This window comes from Lepisma saccharinum, chromosome 11, assembly GCF_977018435.1.
Source record: "Lepisma saccharinum chromosome 11, izLepSacc3.1, whole genome shotgun sequence".
NCBI classification, from domain to species: Eukaryota; Metazoa; Arthropoda; class Insecta; order Zygentoma; family Lepismatidae; genus Lepisma; species Lepisma saccharinum.
This window is the reverse complement of record NC_139239.1, coordinates 16692201-16710000: the sequence shown is the minus strand read 5'-3', so window position 1 is coordinate 16710000 and position 17800 is coordinate 16692201. Positions and strand designations below refer to the sequence as shown.

General features: G+C 36.6%; 1 protein-coding gene across 1 annotated transcript in view; it reads left to right on the top strand.

Moving 5' to 3' along the window:
* The window catches only part of LOC145994648 (unconventional myosin-Ie-like), a 164340-nt gene that overhangs the window by 9742 nt on the left and 136798 nt on the right, over positions 1-17800 (top strand). Inside the window, exons 4-7 of the mRNA XM_083130752.1 lie at positions 1133-1227; positions 7352-7529; positions 8126-8288; positions 14196-14303. Of these exons, the coding sequence (XP_082986878.1) occupies positions 1133-1227; positions 7352-7529; positions 8126-8288; positions 14196-14303 (544 nt within the window). The remainder of the gene's footprint in view (positions 1-1132; positions 1228-7351; positions 7530-8125; positions 8289-14195; positions 14304-17800) is intronic.

Sequence of the window (17800 nt, the reverse complement as noted above, 5' to 3'; positions counted from 1 at the left end):
ACATTTCTAGAGCCTCAGTGGCCTAGTCGTTAGGACCTCTGACTGTCACGTGGGAGATCCAGGCTGGATTCCCAGGGTGGCTGATCTAAGGTCGGAATTTTTCTGGCATTGTCCCTGCATAAAGCGGCTCTGGGCTCACCCAGCTTCATATATAAAATTTGAACTCAAACTTGAGTCTTATTTTTGTACCAAAATATGTGTGTCTAACAATAGGAAGAAATTATGACAGTGCCTCTCAAAACCACACTCAGAAAATGGACTGTAAATTTCAAATATAACTAGCTCATGTCTTGAAGATTAGAGGGCATGTAGCATCTGAGATGTTCCATTAAATTGTACTAAAATCTCTCCCTCTCTAGACACATGCATGCATTCACGTAAGGAAAGAACAATTTGTGTTTAGTGACAACATGCATGTGTGATTGTATGGCAGGTAGGGTTAAATATTCCATATGCAATCCCAATATTATCAATAATGACATTGCAATCGCTTATGAACAGCCCATACAGCATCAGAGGAAGACAAAAGAAATATTTTTGACATGTTAAGGAGTAAAGAATCCTTGGGGATATTACAATTGACAAGGACTATTTTACAGGCTGATTTGGAATGGATATCAGGTGTCAAAGAAAGAAAGTTATGGAATTAATATTTTTCATTGTATCATTTGATTGATTGATGGAGTTGGTGTTTTTAGTTCACTTGACATTGTACAAGTATATCACTGTTGAAAAAGCAAAATAGATGAATATGTGGTGGGGAAATGACATAGTCAGAATATCCAAAACAAATTTCTTCAGTTGCCATGCTAATAGATTTTTTATGTTAGCATCTTTCTTTTTCTATCTTGCTTTTCTGCCTCTTTAGGCTAATTGTGATGAAGATGAATGATGGTGAGATGAAATTCATACATGGGCACACTTTCAAAGGAACGTCAATGCTCAGTATAACACTTTAACCCAGAACCTGTGGTGGGGAGGCTGTGAGTAAACCAGTTGATACACTCTGCCACTGAGGAAGCTAGTTTTCATTATTGAATACTGTTACGCATTGTAAGAAATGTATAGATAATATTGTCTCTGTACTTATGTGAGTGTGCACATTTATTTGTGTTTTTGTTATTTATTTCAGGCTCCATATGAAAATCCTCCACATATTTATGCAGTAGCTGATAATATGTATAGAAATATGCTGATTGACAAGGAGAGTCAGTGTGTCATAATCAGGTAATTATTACTGTTTACTAACTTATTTGGGAAACTTGTCTGTGTAAAAAAAAAAAAAAGCAGTGCAACAGAGTTTGTTTGAAGTAATATGCATAGATAGGCTAATCGGGACTCGATCTACAGTTAATGTGATCTACCAAGCCCGGGCCACCTTACACAATAACCATTTACCAACATGAAGTCGTGATTTAAATTGGCACAGTACTTCATGTACTGTGCGCATCCCACTTTGTTTTTGTTGTGCCTAATTTCATTACTGTGATGCGTAAACAGTGTAATAGCCTATCAACACAGGGCCCTTCGAACTGATGGCCGGCCTCACTTCCACATGCCTCAGCAGAGGTGGGTAATCTAACCAGTTACGGGGTGACACGTGATCAGCACAACAAATCCTCGGTCATTGTTGAATGCTTTCATGACCAGGTTATGCTACACATATATAGCTCCCCAATTACCTCACGATGGCAGGTGGCCGCAGGTTCCAGACTCAGCTGAAATCTCAGGAGAATACTTATTTCGCTTTCCCCAGGAGACATGAACTAGCATGAAGCACAAGTCCAAAGTCTTGACGCCTTAGACCGCAGAGGAAGATTGACATTGTACACGGTGTCCCAAAATTCTATAAACGTGGCAAGTTTTATAGAAATTGTTCGAAACGACACCCCATTATTTGTAATCCACAGATTCAGTTGTTGCTGTTATTCTATGTTAATAGAATATAACTGTTAATGCTTCTCAACATGGCTTTTAAGTACTCTCAAAGATAAAAGTTGAGTGGTGTCAGTCTGGGCTTTGCAAGGGTCACTCAACACTTCCTCAGCAACTTATCCAACCATGTATGATTTCAGGATTTTGGGAGTTTGAAGTTTTTCTTGTAAGTCTACTTTATGCTCATGTAGACTGTGTAGGTGTACAGCATGTTGGAGTACCACACGCAAAATCCTTGCTGCTCCCAGTTCCTGGGTGCATGGTTTCACGTATTTCAGATTCACTCTGGTACAAATGAAACTTATATGGAGACTTACACTTTAATAACACGAAGAATATAAAATACACTAAATATACTGAAACGTTCCAAATAAATACACAGGTAAATGACAAGGCGTACAACTCCTGCATGTCGCCTCTCTACTCGACTCGCACAGATACCGCACATGCGCAAACTGCATAGCAACAACATTAATATGAATGACAATTTGTCCGAACATCACGTCCCCTCTTGGAAGATCTAGCTTCCAAAATGACAGTACTCAATAATTATTACCTTCTTACAATACAACATATTACACTTAACCTTTTAGAGACCAAGGCCATTTTCACATGTAACCCCCTTGATGCCCAAGCCGATTTTGAGCAAAATGCAGAGTTTCAATTAAATGAGGGTAGATCGGAGGCTAATTGCCCTAGAGAGATGAGTGATATACCGTTGTACGCGGAATGAACCAGAGATTCAGACTATATAAAATTTATGTAAGTTCGGTGTATATGTGGCGGGGGAGGACTCACTCAATTCCAAAATTTCGGGGAAAAAATGGGAATTTCCCCCCCTCCCCCCAAGAAAAAAGTACATGACAGTGTCGACATGCACATGGAAATTATCACTGACATGTAAGGAACACAAAAATATTTGCATTACTATCGTATGATCAATGTGATGAGAGTTGTACCCCCAAAAGGAATGGTCAGCACGCCACTGATTCAAGCTTCAAAATGCAGTGGTACCTTGAAATGACTGTAGCTCATAGGCTAATTGCCCTAGAGAGATGTATGATATACTGTTGTACGCGGAATGAATCACAGATTCAGACAATATTAAATTTTTGCACATTCGGTGTATATATGGAGGAAGGAAGGGGGAATCCCCCAAAAATATTTTTTTTTTACATTGTTACGACGCAGTTTCAACAACCCCTCTTCCAACTCCCAACCCCCGCTTGCTACCACACAGAAAACATTCCTTTTGTCCTCGGTTACCGATATACAAACTTCCTTCCAATGCAGTTTCCAGGGGGTGAGGAAAACGCATTGCTTTAGAACAACAAAGCCGACCTTCCTTTGTCGGCAAAATTTTTTCCTTGAAAAAAAAGATGCAAAAAAGAAGTTGCCTTTTTCCTGCCATTTTCATGAAAATAAAAAATGTGCAACAATAATTTCTGTTAAATACATGTGTTAACAACAATATGAAAAAAGAAAATCGAAGTTCTAGCCAAAAATAGCAAAGTTATAACGTAAAAACTAAGACCTTGACAGAGCATCTCGATCGAGACGATCGGGCTCCTAAAGGTTAAATACACATGCATTACAATAAACACAAATTTCTTTCAGTTTCCAATGTTTACACATTTTCAATTGGCAGAGGTGCAAGTTTCATAATAGGCCTCTTTAGTTTTAACAGTTGCAACTTGTACCAAACCATCTTGTACTGTGTGAGTTTCAATAACTCTACGGGCCTCCCCGAAGGCGCAGTGGTAGCGTCTTCGCCTTGTAATCAAGAGGTCTCGGGTTCGATACCCGGTGGAGGTACAAGTGGTTCGGATCCCACTTTAAACTGTAGGCCCAGTCCCGATTAGCCTTACTGTGCATAAAGTGGACTTAAAACACCAAATCAACAATCAATAACTCTACCTAATTTCCACTTCAATGTGGGTACGTTATCTTCCTTTATCAACACTAAATCATTGACTTGAAGGTTAGGCAATCTCTTCTGTCAGTCACTTCAGTCTACGTTGAAGTCCAGATATGTATTCCAAATGCATCTTCTCCAAAAATGCTACACGATCTGTTGACATCTTTTCCAACGCATCAGACGGTTGGTTAATCTTGCTCTTGGTGAACTCCTCTTCTTTGATGTTAAATAAGTTGTCACCAATTAAGAAATAATAATAATAATTCCTTTATTTAGCAGGCGAGGTTCAGCCATAGCATCAGTGCTGTCAGGTCATTGGGGTCACTTGACATGGCTGTGATTTGACGAGAGTTCAAACAATCTTCTATTTGCACTAATACTGTGTAAAGCTCTACAAATGTTAACTCAACATTGCCCACAACACGTTTCAAATGATATTTAATGTATTTTATGTAACTTTCCCAAATTCCGCCAAACCAAGGTGAGGAAGGGGGATTAAAATTCCACTTGTTTCCTTCATTTGTCAGAATGTAATGCAGAGTTTCTCTAGGGTTCGGTTCTCTTAATACAACATTTTATGCAACAGTTTGTCAGCTCCTACATACTGAGTACCACAACCAGGATACAGGTTAGCAGGTTTTCCTCTATGAAATATAAAATGTCTCGGACATGCAATAAAAGTATTAGTAGTTGCTGAAGATGTAATTTCAATGTGAACACACTTAGTACAAAGACATATGAAAAGAACAATGTAACCTTTGATTGTTTTATGTGATTTCAAAAATCAAGATTTAATTGTGATTGGACCTGCTAAATCAGTGTCTGTGTTAACAAAAGGTCTCGCTTCGATTACTCTAGGAGGCAGTAAACTTCCCATCCATTGTTTAGCTGTAATAGCCTTCAGACGTCTACAAATAACACATTTATTCACTACGCTCTCGAAGCACTCGAAGCCTAACTGCCCAATATGTTTGTGTCACAATAGCTTATAAAAGTTTCGGATTTGCATGGAGATTCTTCACATGTTCATGTTTCAATAACAGGTCTTATCTGAAGACACATGAGCGTAACTGCCTGCCTACTGGTAACAGAATTTTTACCAATGAATGGACTCAAAGAAAGCAGTTTACTGGATGATGGGAGCTCTTGTTCTGTTTGTAAACAGTTAATCTCATGCTTATATGCATCACCTTGACCCAAAACCCAGTCTTGGCTGATAACTCTTGGGTTGTGGTTGTCAACGTCTGCTCCTTTGGGTGCATGGAAGGTGCTCTACAGTTATTTATGAATCTTAACATCCAAGCAGTAACACATACTAATCTCAAGAATGATGAGTATCTGCAATAACTCCTTACAGTCAGAGGTTGTAGCTATCAGCACATGAATCCTTGTTTTTCTTTCCTCCTTTTTCACTTCTTCGCTTTCTACTGCAGATGATTCTTTCATACACAACTCAAATGAGTGAAGAAATGATGGACCATTCCACCATAAATGAGATTCACACAACTGTGTAGGGAAAGCACCACGAGAACCAATGTGTGCAGGGTTATGTTTCGAACGCACGTGAAACCACTGTTGAGGATTCGTCAGTTCATGAAATGGGTGCAAGCTTTGTTTTAGAAACTAATAATCTAACTGTAACAGTGTTGTCCATCATATACTGTTCGTAGATACACAATAGCACATGTACCTTTCTCACTGGCATCACAAACACCAATCAGTTGACACCAAATTGGTTCCTTACATTATAAGCATTGCGGTAACTGTATGCTTTGTAACACATGTAATTCAGCACAATGTCTTTCCCATATCTCTCTTACATCATTAGGAATCGGTTCATCCCAATTTAACTGTTTCCTTCCACAGTGACTGAATTAGTATTTTAGCTAACATAGTGACTGGGGCTAGAAATCCGAGTGGATCAAATGTACAAGCTACAATAACCTTTTGGTTAATACAGGTGCACTAAATTGCTTGTAAAAAAAACCCAACAACAACCAGAACACTGTCTCTTGAAGCTGAAACACAGAGCCGTTAAAGAGGCAAATTTTTTCAGAAGGAACGCAATGGAATGACCAGGCTGTCCAAAATCAATTTAACTGGCAAGCGACAACAAGTATATAATCTCTGTTCAAGCAATTTAGATATTTACTCACACAATTGTTCTAGCACTTAATGTTGCTCGTGGACACTAAACAACATTCTCATCACTTTAGATAACGTATTTTTCCGGCTGCAAGAGGATCATGTGTAGGTGTGCAGCATGTCTGAGTCCTGCATGCAGACTCCTTGCTGCTCCTATTTTCCAGGTGCATGGTGTTGCATATTTCAGTTTCACTCTGGTACAAATGAAACATATATGGAGACTCACTTACACTTGGACGACACAAAGAATATAAAATACACTAAATATACCGAAATGTTCCACATAAATAAACAGGTAAATGATGAGGCATACAACTCCTGCACATCGTCTCTCGACTCGACTCGCACAGACAGTGCACATGCGCAAACTGCATAGCAACAAGATTAATACGAATGACAATTTGTCCGAACATAGAGTAATTGGAATGGGACGTACAGTTTACAGTGGGATCCGAACCACTGTGCAAGTTTCCTCCAGCTGTGATCAAACCTGGGACCCCTTCATGACAAGGTGACACTATGCCATCAGAGAGGCTCGTCAATTCTTCGAGACACACTGTATATGTGTGTGAATATTCCTTTCTAGAGTAAAGTCCATCAGAGTCATGGTCATGCACATAATGCACTCTCACTTTTTGACTTCTTGTATGGTGTGCTTCAAAAATCACGCAACTCAAATTTTGATGGCTTATAACATGAAAACCGTAGGAGATATTTTTTAATCCTTAACATTATCAGTTTACTGTGTATAGAAAATTTTGACGTGCTAGTGTTTACAGCTAAGGTGATATGCCCCTAAATTGGTACTTTTTCACTTAACCCATGTAATCACCCAATCCCAAGTCCATCAAATGTTATACATTTGGTCACAAATGACAGATTAACATGGCATCAGACATCTAATCATGACCTTTAGATAATTTCTTACGTATTCTTCTCATTCAAATGAGACATTCTGGAAAAATTGTAATGCTGTCTTCCTCCGTGTATAGAATTTATAGAATTTTCTGTTTGGAGTAAACTGATAATGTTAAGCATTGAAAAATATCTCAATGGATGAGGCTTTATAATGCTGAAAATCTGGTGTAAATATCTCTTATGATTTTCATGTTATAAGCAATCAAAATTTGGATTGCATGACTTTTGAAACACACTGTAGAAACATTCAGAATTATTTGTGCATATAACTTCATAGAATCAGAAAATTCATCTTGTTAAATTCACAAGTTGAGTAATTGCAGAATAATTGCATTCTATTTCTATTAAAAATAGAGTCTAGACAATCTTAGAGATTTTCCATTTTTTGTTAACTTGCTTGCATTTTTAATGTATGCGTATTTGTCTTGTTTCCAGTGGTGAATCAGGTGCTGGCAAAACAGTTGCTGCAAAGTACATAATGTCATACATTGCTAGAGTGTCTGGAGGTGGATCCAGGGTACAACACATTAAGGATATAATATTGGAGTCCAATCCTTTACTAGAAGCCTTTGGAAATGCCAAAACAGTACGGAACAACAATTCTAGTCGCTTTGTAAGTATTCTGGATCGTATGAAATAATATTAATATTATAGTATTAAGTTGTGGTAATGTAATTTGCAATTCGTGTTCTTGACTCCTCTTTAAAGATGACTTGGCTATAGTTTAAGTGTTAAACTAAATTAACAATAAACATTGAAGTGTTCAATTTTTATTATTGATTATTAATTTAGTTTGAAAATCTGTAACCTTTCATGATGCTTATGAAATGAAAGCCATATTTCCTTTTTATGTAAGGTGATAGGAATCTACATGGTGTCGCCATACAACACTAACAAACTGAACAAAATGTAGAGGACATCAAGATAGTCTTAAGGCCAAATCACAGAACTGAATTTCAAGTAGGAATGTCCAGTTGGTGCTGGGTCCCATGGTCCATGACCATAAGCAGATAATTTTTAGCTCCAAATGTGGTAAATAAAAGAGAGAAAAAAATTCAGGTAATTTTTATCTTGGTATGTTCTATCATGTGCGAGATTATTTCAGTTCTTAATGAAAATACCTGCTGTTTAGTGATATGTGTGTGCAACATTGAATATTGTGCATTTTTGCTAGGTTTTATAACTAAACAAATCCAATTTTTATTGCAGGGAAAGTATGTGGAAATACAGTTTGGCAGTGGAGGACAGCCTGAAGGGGGTCGCATTTCTAATTTCCTTTTAGAAAAATCAAGAGTTGTCTTTCAGAATCCAGGGGAGAGAAATTTCCATGTATTTTATCAACTGTGCACTGGAGCAAGTACAGAGATGAAAAGTAAGTTGGCAGGGTTAAGTTAACAAATATGTTATTTTGGAAACCAACCGAACAATACTTTCTTCATGGCTACTCGGTGGCTGACCATGTTGACGTACAATCTTTCACCAGGTTTGAGTCCCAGACTGAGCTGAGTGTTATTTATGAGTGTTCCTTTATCAATTTCCTCCAATTACCACTCATTCTCATCATTGCAATTAGCCAAGAGTGGCAGGAAATCAACATAAATGAACAAAAATACAAAATACAAATATAATACCTAATCCATGTACACTAGATGAACTTCTGTTTTGTGAATTGGAGCATTTGACCATAGCCCTCTATGATCCTTCCAGTCTTGGCACTCTACCAGTTCACATGTTATCGCAAGAACTTATAATTTCTGCCACTACTCATCAAATAGCACTGATGTCCGACTGGTCTGCAAGATGCTTATAAAGCAGGTGAACTTTATGATTGAGAGGCTTGTGATTTAAGTATTTAGGTCTTCAAAGATTTCTGTCATTGAGGAAGCAATGCATTTCAACACCACTGGAATGAATAATCTGCAGGTAAGTTCACTTGCATCTTCAGAATGATCATTACCGTATTTACGTGTGTATAATGCACGTACGTGTATAATGTGCACCCTGGTTTTTGATAGGGAAAAGTGAACAATTATATCCTCTATATAATGCGCAGTATAATTCAGATGCGAGAAATGGCTTTCTTAGTTGTACGAGGCGCATGCATGAATTCTGCCAAAACTGACTGCTTTTGTTAGTGTAGCAGAACATTACATTACAAAGTGAAAAATTGTGAGACATGACCTTTAGACTCTTATATGCAGTTTTGCTCATTTCCTCTTTACTTTTTCTAAAAAAAATTCAAAATATATACTTTTTCCATGACTAACGTAACATTTATAGGACACACATTCAGGAACTTCAAATTAGCAGTTAGCAGCAAAAGATTTCTTCCATTAAGGCATTCACACACTCCAAATATGTCATATTATTTTTTCTTTTCTTTTCTTTCAGAAAAAAATATTTCTTCCATTAAGGCATTTACATACTCCAAATATATCATATTATTTGGCCAGTAGTACATTTTAATTATTATTTCCTTTTTGTTTTCTTTTCTTTCATCCAAAGTACCATAAAAATCAGAATGTTCCTTCATTTTGTGATGAGTACATTTCAACCTCATTGCATATCAGTGTTGCCATCTTGAGTGGAATACTGTTGCCATATTCAGAAAGTACAGAATTTAAGTTTTACAACGATATATAACATGATAGGGTTCCGTAAACACACAAAATCAATGCAGGTGTCACAAAATCATGGAATGACCATGTACGGTTTCATGTTGGCTGTTATTCCATCCATAATATGCACCACAGTTTTTGGGAACACAAATTTTGGAAAAAATTGCATTATACATAGTAGATACGGTATTTGTGTAACAGAAGAACATATTGCACTGTTTCAAAGACCCAGGACTTTTCTTAGGTACCCACTGATGTGAACCTGGGTGAGACCTAGACCCTCTTATGCAAGAATACCAATGGAATACCCAAAATGACGACACAGGGAATCCAACCGGGTACTCCACGTGGTAGTCTGAAACCCTAACGACTAGACCACCGCAGTTCCTTCTTCCTTTATTAACGTATTTGAAATTCACAGCAAGGCAAAATAATTATCTTACTATTAAAAGAATACACAATAATAGCAGAATGTGAGCAGCAAAAACTTTTCAAGTTTTTTTCAGCATGCTATGAAAATTATTTTCCTGTAGTTTACGGTTATTACAAGCATAAGAAAACAGTTTTTCTTTGTGACGTTTCAGGAGAACACACGCTCCTTTCATCAGACATTTATTTTCATTTTGACTAAAGATACAGTTATAACAATGGTTAGTAATTTTTAAACAAAAAGAATCTGTTATATAATGGATGTTGTCAATGTTACATTGTTGTAATATAGCAACTTAACTGTGAAAAAAGCAGTCTATTTTATTTTTATTTTAGATTTTTTTTTTTTTTTTTTTTTTTTTTTTAAATTATGAATCCCAAATATCATCAGGTAATTCAAATTCATCATTGTTTTCTTATGCTTGTAATAACCGTAAACTACAGGAAAATAATTCTATCATGCAAGCAATGCGTACATACAAGAAAAACTATGCTATGAAAACACTGGTAATTGTTGCCTAGCCAATTTCCAGCTGTCAAGTTGGATATAAATATTCAAAGTTTCTGTTGGAACAAAACCCAGCTTAACAAAACTATTGATTCATGATAGGAGAATGTACTTTGCAGCGTTTCCCTGCTACTTTTGAAGTTAAACTACTGTTTCTAAATAGCTTATATTTATGGCTGTTCTTAATTTAACTTGTATTAATGGAGGTTCGACTTTGTCCATTTTGAACAAAAGTAAGCATAACTTCGAATATACACAAAATAACAATTAAGCATGTACTCAATAACAGCGTAAATGCACGCAGGTGCACATCCTTTCAGCACCAGTTGAGGCCGAGAACCTCTAGTGGAAAAATGTGGAGTTGCAGCCAGCACAGAAAATTGTATTTGTGAGGGTGAAAGTGCAGAGGCTGGAAGGATCATAGCGGGCTATAATTTGACAAAATAGTGTATCATGCTTATATTTTCAAGGAAATTAATAACTAAAAAGGATTGAAAAGTAACTTCTTTCTCAAGTGGTTGCCAATGTTTCAACATTTTGAATGATTGATAGCGGATCACACATTGAAAACCTTCATGAGAAGCTGATCTCCGTGGAAGAGTGGATAGCACAGTGCACTACTACATGAGGGGTTGTGAGTTTGAATTCCAGCCTGGGCATGAGTGTTCTTGTGAGCATCCCTTCGTGAATTTCATCACAGCATCACTCATCCTCATCTTCACGATTAACTAAAAGTGGCAGAAAAGCAAAGTAAAATAAACCAAATCAATCAATCTTAGAAGACCTTCTTAAAGACATGTATCAAAATATATGATCTGTGAACATCACTTTTTTATATTTTCACTTCAACTGCTATCTTCACTATTGAGTAACCACAATCAAAAGCAGCTTTGGCCAAAATCCTTCACGCATTGTTCTCTCCATATATTCAACTCTGGCCACAAGGAAACATAGTCCACTCTTTCCCTTCCCCCCACAAGTTCACAGGTCATGTGGTTCCGTGCAGGTTCTTTTGCTGTGGTTCCACTGTATCGGAGGGGTCTCACAGGGAAATCCCAAGTATGCTTCGTTATACTTTCCCAAGTGTACTCTGGCAAGATATTTTTTATCACCTCAAATGCAGTTATAATTTCTGTGCAATGGAATACAGTTAATATATGTGAGATAGAACTTCAGTACCAGTGCCACAAGAATATGCAGTGAATACTGCCCATTTCCCACATTCCAATGTTGGATAGCTAGAGGGACTGACACCTACATAGGCAATCAGCAGAAAGGTTCTTGACTAGCACGTAAAAAACCAATTGATAGCTGTTGAACCCTATTGTCAGTTCTTTATTCCTGTTTATTAAGGGATAGGAAGCAAAGAAGATGTTTGGGTCAGTTTGCCATTTCTGCATTGTGAGATATTGTCCAAGCTACAGCTGCCTATTCCTCGAATTTTGAGTTCTTGTTTTAAGTCCACTTATGCACAGATAGGCTAATCGGGACTGGACCTTCAGTTTAAAGTGGGACCTGAACCATCATGTGCCACCATGATTTCAAGGGAACAACATTACCACTACATCACTGGGAAGGGCTATTCCCAAATTCAGCTTGGCTGGTGAAATTCAGAACTTCCCATGGCATTCAGTGTGGTGACAGGGTGCTCGTTTATCAACAATATTGCAATATCACTCAACTGCCTTCCTACTTGTTATTCTGTACATGTGCTTCAAAGTCTGTGATACTGTGTATAATATTTATGGTTTTAGTTTTAATTAGTTTAGTTTAGAATTGTAGTTTTAAAAATGAATTAAAAATTATATATAAGCAATATTTCTTGGCAGCATTGCCTTAAAATGTATATATTTCCATTAATTATTTTGGTAAAAATATGTATTTTTTTATTTATCTTAATTTATCCTGAGTTAACTTAGGATAATAAAATCAGTGTTCTTTATACCTTTACCTTCTATCTTATATATCCAATATATTTTAGTGGAAGAACTGAAGTCCTTGAAACTTTATGACATCTAGTATTGTTCCTGTATTTCCAATTATTGATAATATTAAATGTCCAACCATTATGTTTTGTGCTAATCATAAGAAAATAAATCCTAGGGTTCATAATATGGATGCTGAGTAGTTAATTTGTACAATATGTCGAGCCAAAATCATAGAACCACTTACTGGGGCCTCAACATGGGCCTTAGGCAAAATTAGCAATGAAATATCTAAATCTTTGATATAGTTCTATGTAACTTGGGATACGAATATAATCATGGTTCTTTGTGCATATTTTTTTCAGTCCTTATAACAAAGATTTAACATTAAATATATATAATTTACAGGGTTGCTACGCATCTGGAAAACAGGGAAATGTCTGGAATTTACATGCATTTTGGAATCTGCAAGACAAAAAGTTGCAAAATGAAGAAGCAGTTAACTTCTACTTCTGGATTCGGTTCTTGTAATTCCACTCCCAAAAAAGATTCAGTTTAGAAACTTGTTTCTTTCGTTCTTATGATTCTGTCTTGGTCAAAATTATAGTTCCTTCGAATTTCTGTAATAAATTTTCACTTTTATATCTGGTTGATAACTAAAGTACATTGAAAATATGATCATAATTATTGGAAAGTTTGGTGAAAATGAGGTTATCGTCTATTATTTTATAGATTTTAGTCTTGTTGCCATTTCCTATAGAATTCCTACATGCAACAAAAATTTCTCTATATGCTGTGTACTTATAAATGTATGCAAAAAAGGAGCATTTTTTACGATACTCTAAATCTGCCAGAAAATGAAAAATTGTGCATGGTTTATGAACTGTTTGTTGTTTTTATATTGTGGAGATCTGTTATGGGTGGCTCAGTCGGTAACGCGTCTGACTACCATGCTAAAGGTCCCGGGTTCAATCCCCGGCCGGTTCAAATCCGGGAACTTTTCTAACGGTAAAAGCGGCCCCGGCGCCCACCCAGCATCGAATAACATGGGTACCTGGGGGAAACCCTGGGGGGTAAAGGCGGTCAGGGGCATGATGCTGACCACATCATCCCCACTCACGACCGGATCAAGAAAGTGTGGGGCGTTACCCCCACACCCCCTATACGCCTTCATGGCGTGGTGCTATGCACAGGGGAGCACTTTACCTTTACTTTACCTTATGTACTTCTGTTACCTTAGCCTGAAGGCTAGATGCACGTGATTGTAGCACCTAATACATTTGATGCTGATTGTAATTTTACATTTTATTCTTCGAATTTTTACGTGTTCTTGTGTGTGTAGAATGAAATTTGCTAAAAGAAAGTTGTGAAAGTGAATATTCATAATAATTAACAGGTTATATATTTAATTGAAAAACACAAGGTACAAAAGCAAAAATCATGATTATAAACATGTCGGGAAAAATTTCATTTTTGGACTGGAAAACCTGGAAATGTCAGGGAATTTCATAATCAGAAAATCATACCAACCCTGATCTAGTAACCAAATAACTTATGTCACCAAGGTAAGACTAGCTTCTCAAACTTAATGTGTAAGGCAAGTGGTTAAGATGACCAGTTCCAAAAATTTTTTTTTTTCTCCTTTTGTTGTGAATTCTTCATTCGTTTATGATGTAAACAAGAAGTGGGCGAAATATGAACATTTTGTTACGATTTATGTGCTATGTGTATTAAGATTATAGTGAATACCGTTATTTTTTGTTACAATAACCACTTTTTATTTTTTTTTTTATTTTCAGATGAGTTTGGTTTGACAAATTTGGATTATTATTATTATTTGAGTCAAGGTGGTAGTCACAAGGTAGAAGGAACAAATGATGCCCATGATTTCCAAGAAACACTGAAAGGTAATTTTATCATGTTATCTTCTTAATGTCTGCAAAATAATGTTTTCAATATGGCGTCACGCTTCTTTGTTACCTGCACAAGGTCTGAGAAGTTCAAAACACGACTTTCTTCACTTGACACAGCACACACAAAGCTAGCTATTAACGAAGGACTGTCTACAGTAGTACTACTGAGGTTTTGCTATGAAATATCTCTCGAGAGCACTTAGGAAACAAAAGGCTTTGTACTTACAATCTCGTGGTGGGGGTCAACAACAAGGCCATGTCGGAAGGGGGGCACTTTTTTCCTCTCAGACTAAGCATTTCGAATGGAAAGCATACCAGAATACAATCTCCGGTATCTTTAGTCGATCTTGGAGTAACTACGAACCTGTAGCCACATGTAAGATATATACACATCACATCCTTTCCTTTCGCTTCATTAATCTACTGCATCCATGTTCATCCGTCTTTCTCATACCTAGCCACTTCCGCTTCCTTCAATCACCTTTTAACAAAACTTCCCACATTCCATCACTAGTCCAACTGTTGCAAAAATGCGTGAATAATACGTTCTTGTATTTAAAAATGGCTGTTAAGAATCTATTGTTGACTCATGAAGCCAAAAGAACATGTGTCTAACATTCACAGCTAATATTTAAAACAAAATAATATTTTCACGCTTTTGTCTCACCCGTAAACTTTTGAACAACACAAAGCAATTATTTTTCCCCAATTTATGCCTGACGGCGGACAAACGTGTAGCATTCAGCAATAGGAACATCTAACGTGATTTTTCTCAAAAAATGCAGCTGAAACTGTAGTCAACCGCAAATGGATGACACCTGTCATGAATCTTTGCAATTATCTGGACGAACCAGAGAACTAACTCATGGCGATTATTGTCATATCACCCTTCACCATTTTGTTGAGGTAATTATGATTATTTTAGTAACCCATCACAATAATTACATGGATTTTATCTTAAGTATAAATTTAACTTGTGAACGTAAAATTTTCCTGTGACAAGAAGTTAAAAATGTGAATTCGATATATTTGTTCCAAATGATGCACTTGCTTTAAATTAAGCAGCATACCAATACTAAGCATTATATTTTAAGAAGTGATGTTATTAATGAATATCAAGAATATTGCTTATGTCTTGTAATGCACCTGTAGTACAAAACTTCACATTCAACTCAGAAAAGTGCCAAACATACAATCTTACAATATATCATTGCGAGCGAAGGTTTGAAGGCATTCAAGAATATTAATTTAATGGGGTGTCAATACTTTCTTAGGATCCCGAGATATTTAGTCTTTTGCAGCTTCTCTTTTGGCATGTTCGGGGTCAAAATGTTGCTAAATACAGACTCCAAAATTCAATGTTCGAACTCTCTCTCCACTACAGAAATCTCTTGACAATCTAAGATTTAACACTTCATCTATAGCTTCCTATCTCCCCCTTTAAATTAAATACTCAATGCTACCACCAAAATTTCCATGCCAATTTTAGACTTACTGTTAATATTGAAGAGTAGATATTGCCTCCTCCAAAAAATTAATTCTCAAGTCTTCACACCAGAATTTCCATAACAGTCTAAGACAATAGTAATACACAAGAATTGGATACCTCCCTCAATTTAATGCTCAATCCCCCTCTAACTAAAATACCCACCATAATCTAAGACCTAGAGTTGGCTACTGCCCCACCCCCCAATGTTTAATTCAGACCCCCCCCCCCAGAACCCGCATGTGTCAATTAAAGTCTAATATGTAAGAGTTGGATATTTCTCCCCCCCCCCCTCTATCAATAACACCCTTAAATAATATTTCTACTGTTTCAAACATTGTTGAGTAATATCAAGGATGCTAGACACATCTTTGTTTCTTCAAATTGATACACTTCATGTAATAATTATGGCTGCAATTTGATTCAAGATATCTTGCCCATATTATATAAATAAGCACTTGATTTCTGAAATTGGTGATGATTCAGTAGTCTCACAAAATTTTTTTGAAGACATGTAGCTGATATTGCTAAAAGTAACAATCTTTTACCACTGTTAACAGTACAATAAAAACAGGTGTCAAATAAAATAACCTAACAAAAGAAACTGTTTATGGCATACCATGCCATTGCTCTACTAATTAAGCCATCAAGTTAAACCTGGTTACGCCTGATTTTTCAATTTGAAGTTGTGGTCGTGCCTGGATTTTTCGCTGAAATTTAAGTAGTGCATTACTCTTGTCTGCCTAATTATAAGGTAAAAAATACTGTATTTTTGAATGTGAATATATGAAAGAAAAAAGAATGTTAATTTAAGATATATGGTCTATTGTATTAGCTTATATGACCCTAGTAAAAAATTACAATACTTTTCAAATGTGCTGTGGAAGTATTCAGCCATTGCCAATTTAAGAAACATAGTGCTGATTTATTATTTTAAAACATAAATGCAAGCAATGTGCATCATTATGATGAATCATAGCTTGCACCATGTATGTACATGATTTATAATAAATAATCCTTGTTATTACTCATCTGATGAAGGAAGTTTGAATATTGTGCAAAAGCAAAGTACTGTGTGTACCAGAAATAAGATCATTGGAAGTATTATGTGGCTCAATCTGTAAGCTGTGCTCTAATAATACAGCATGTCCAGATGATATTCACCCCATAAATGTCCATAAGAAATGTTCTATACAAGTGGAATGGAGGTCGTTAGTATTAACATGAAGAATATTTCAAAAAACATCTTCCATGTACTTGGCAACACTCTGTACCATCATGCATTGTGGAAAAACAGTGAAAATGGCGACTGCAGGAGAAGCAAGAAGGATCCCCCTATGAAACAATTGTAGCTTTCCTGAGGGGGGCAGGGTTTTATTTGCTGACATCAAAATAATAGCCAAATGTGCCAGTTACTGGGACCAACGAGTAAAAGAAGCCATAGCCATATCACGGGAAAGTACCAATCTCAACAGTGACGTGGGACTCCAGCTCAGTCAATCCTGGAACTTGCTCCTCTGTAAAAACAAATCTGCAGCCAATAAGAACAACAGGATCCAGAGCGAACCAATAAGAAGACAGAATCCAAATTCCGCACCATAATTGTCATATATTTAACCCTACACTGGTCTCCATTTCTATATTCCCTAATGATGAGATCAATCTATGGGCTTCAAACGTTGGAAGCCAACATAGACTTAACCTGGCTGGTAACCCGAGAACACTTGTTTGAATCACTGGAGCATTGCTTAAAACAGTTCCAGGAAACTGGCAGCATGTTACACCAAAAGTGGGCAGGTAGGCCAAGTGTTTCAGATGTAACCGTTGAAACAATACAGGAGTCATTTTCACAGAGCCCTGTAAAATCTATCTGGCGTGCTGGTCTGGAACGGACAATTCCAAAATCGAAAGTGCATAGTGTACTGAAGAAATTGTTGAAATTATATGTACACAAAATTCAAATAACACAAGAAATAAAAACAAATGATGAACCAAAGTGCATGGA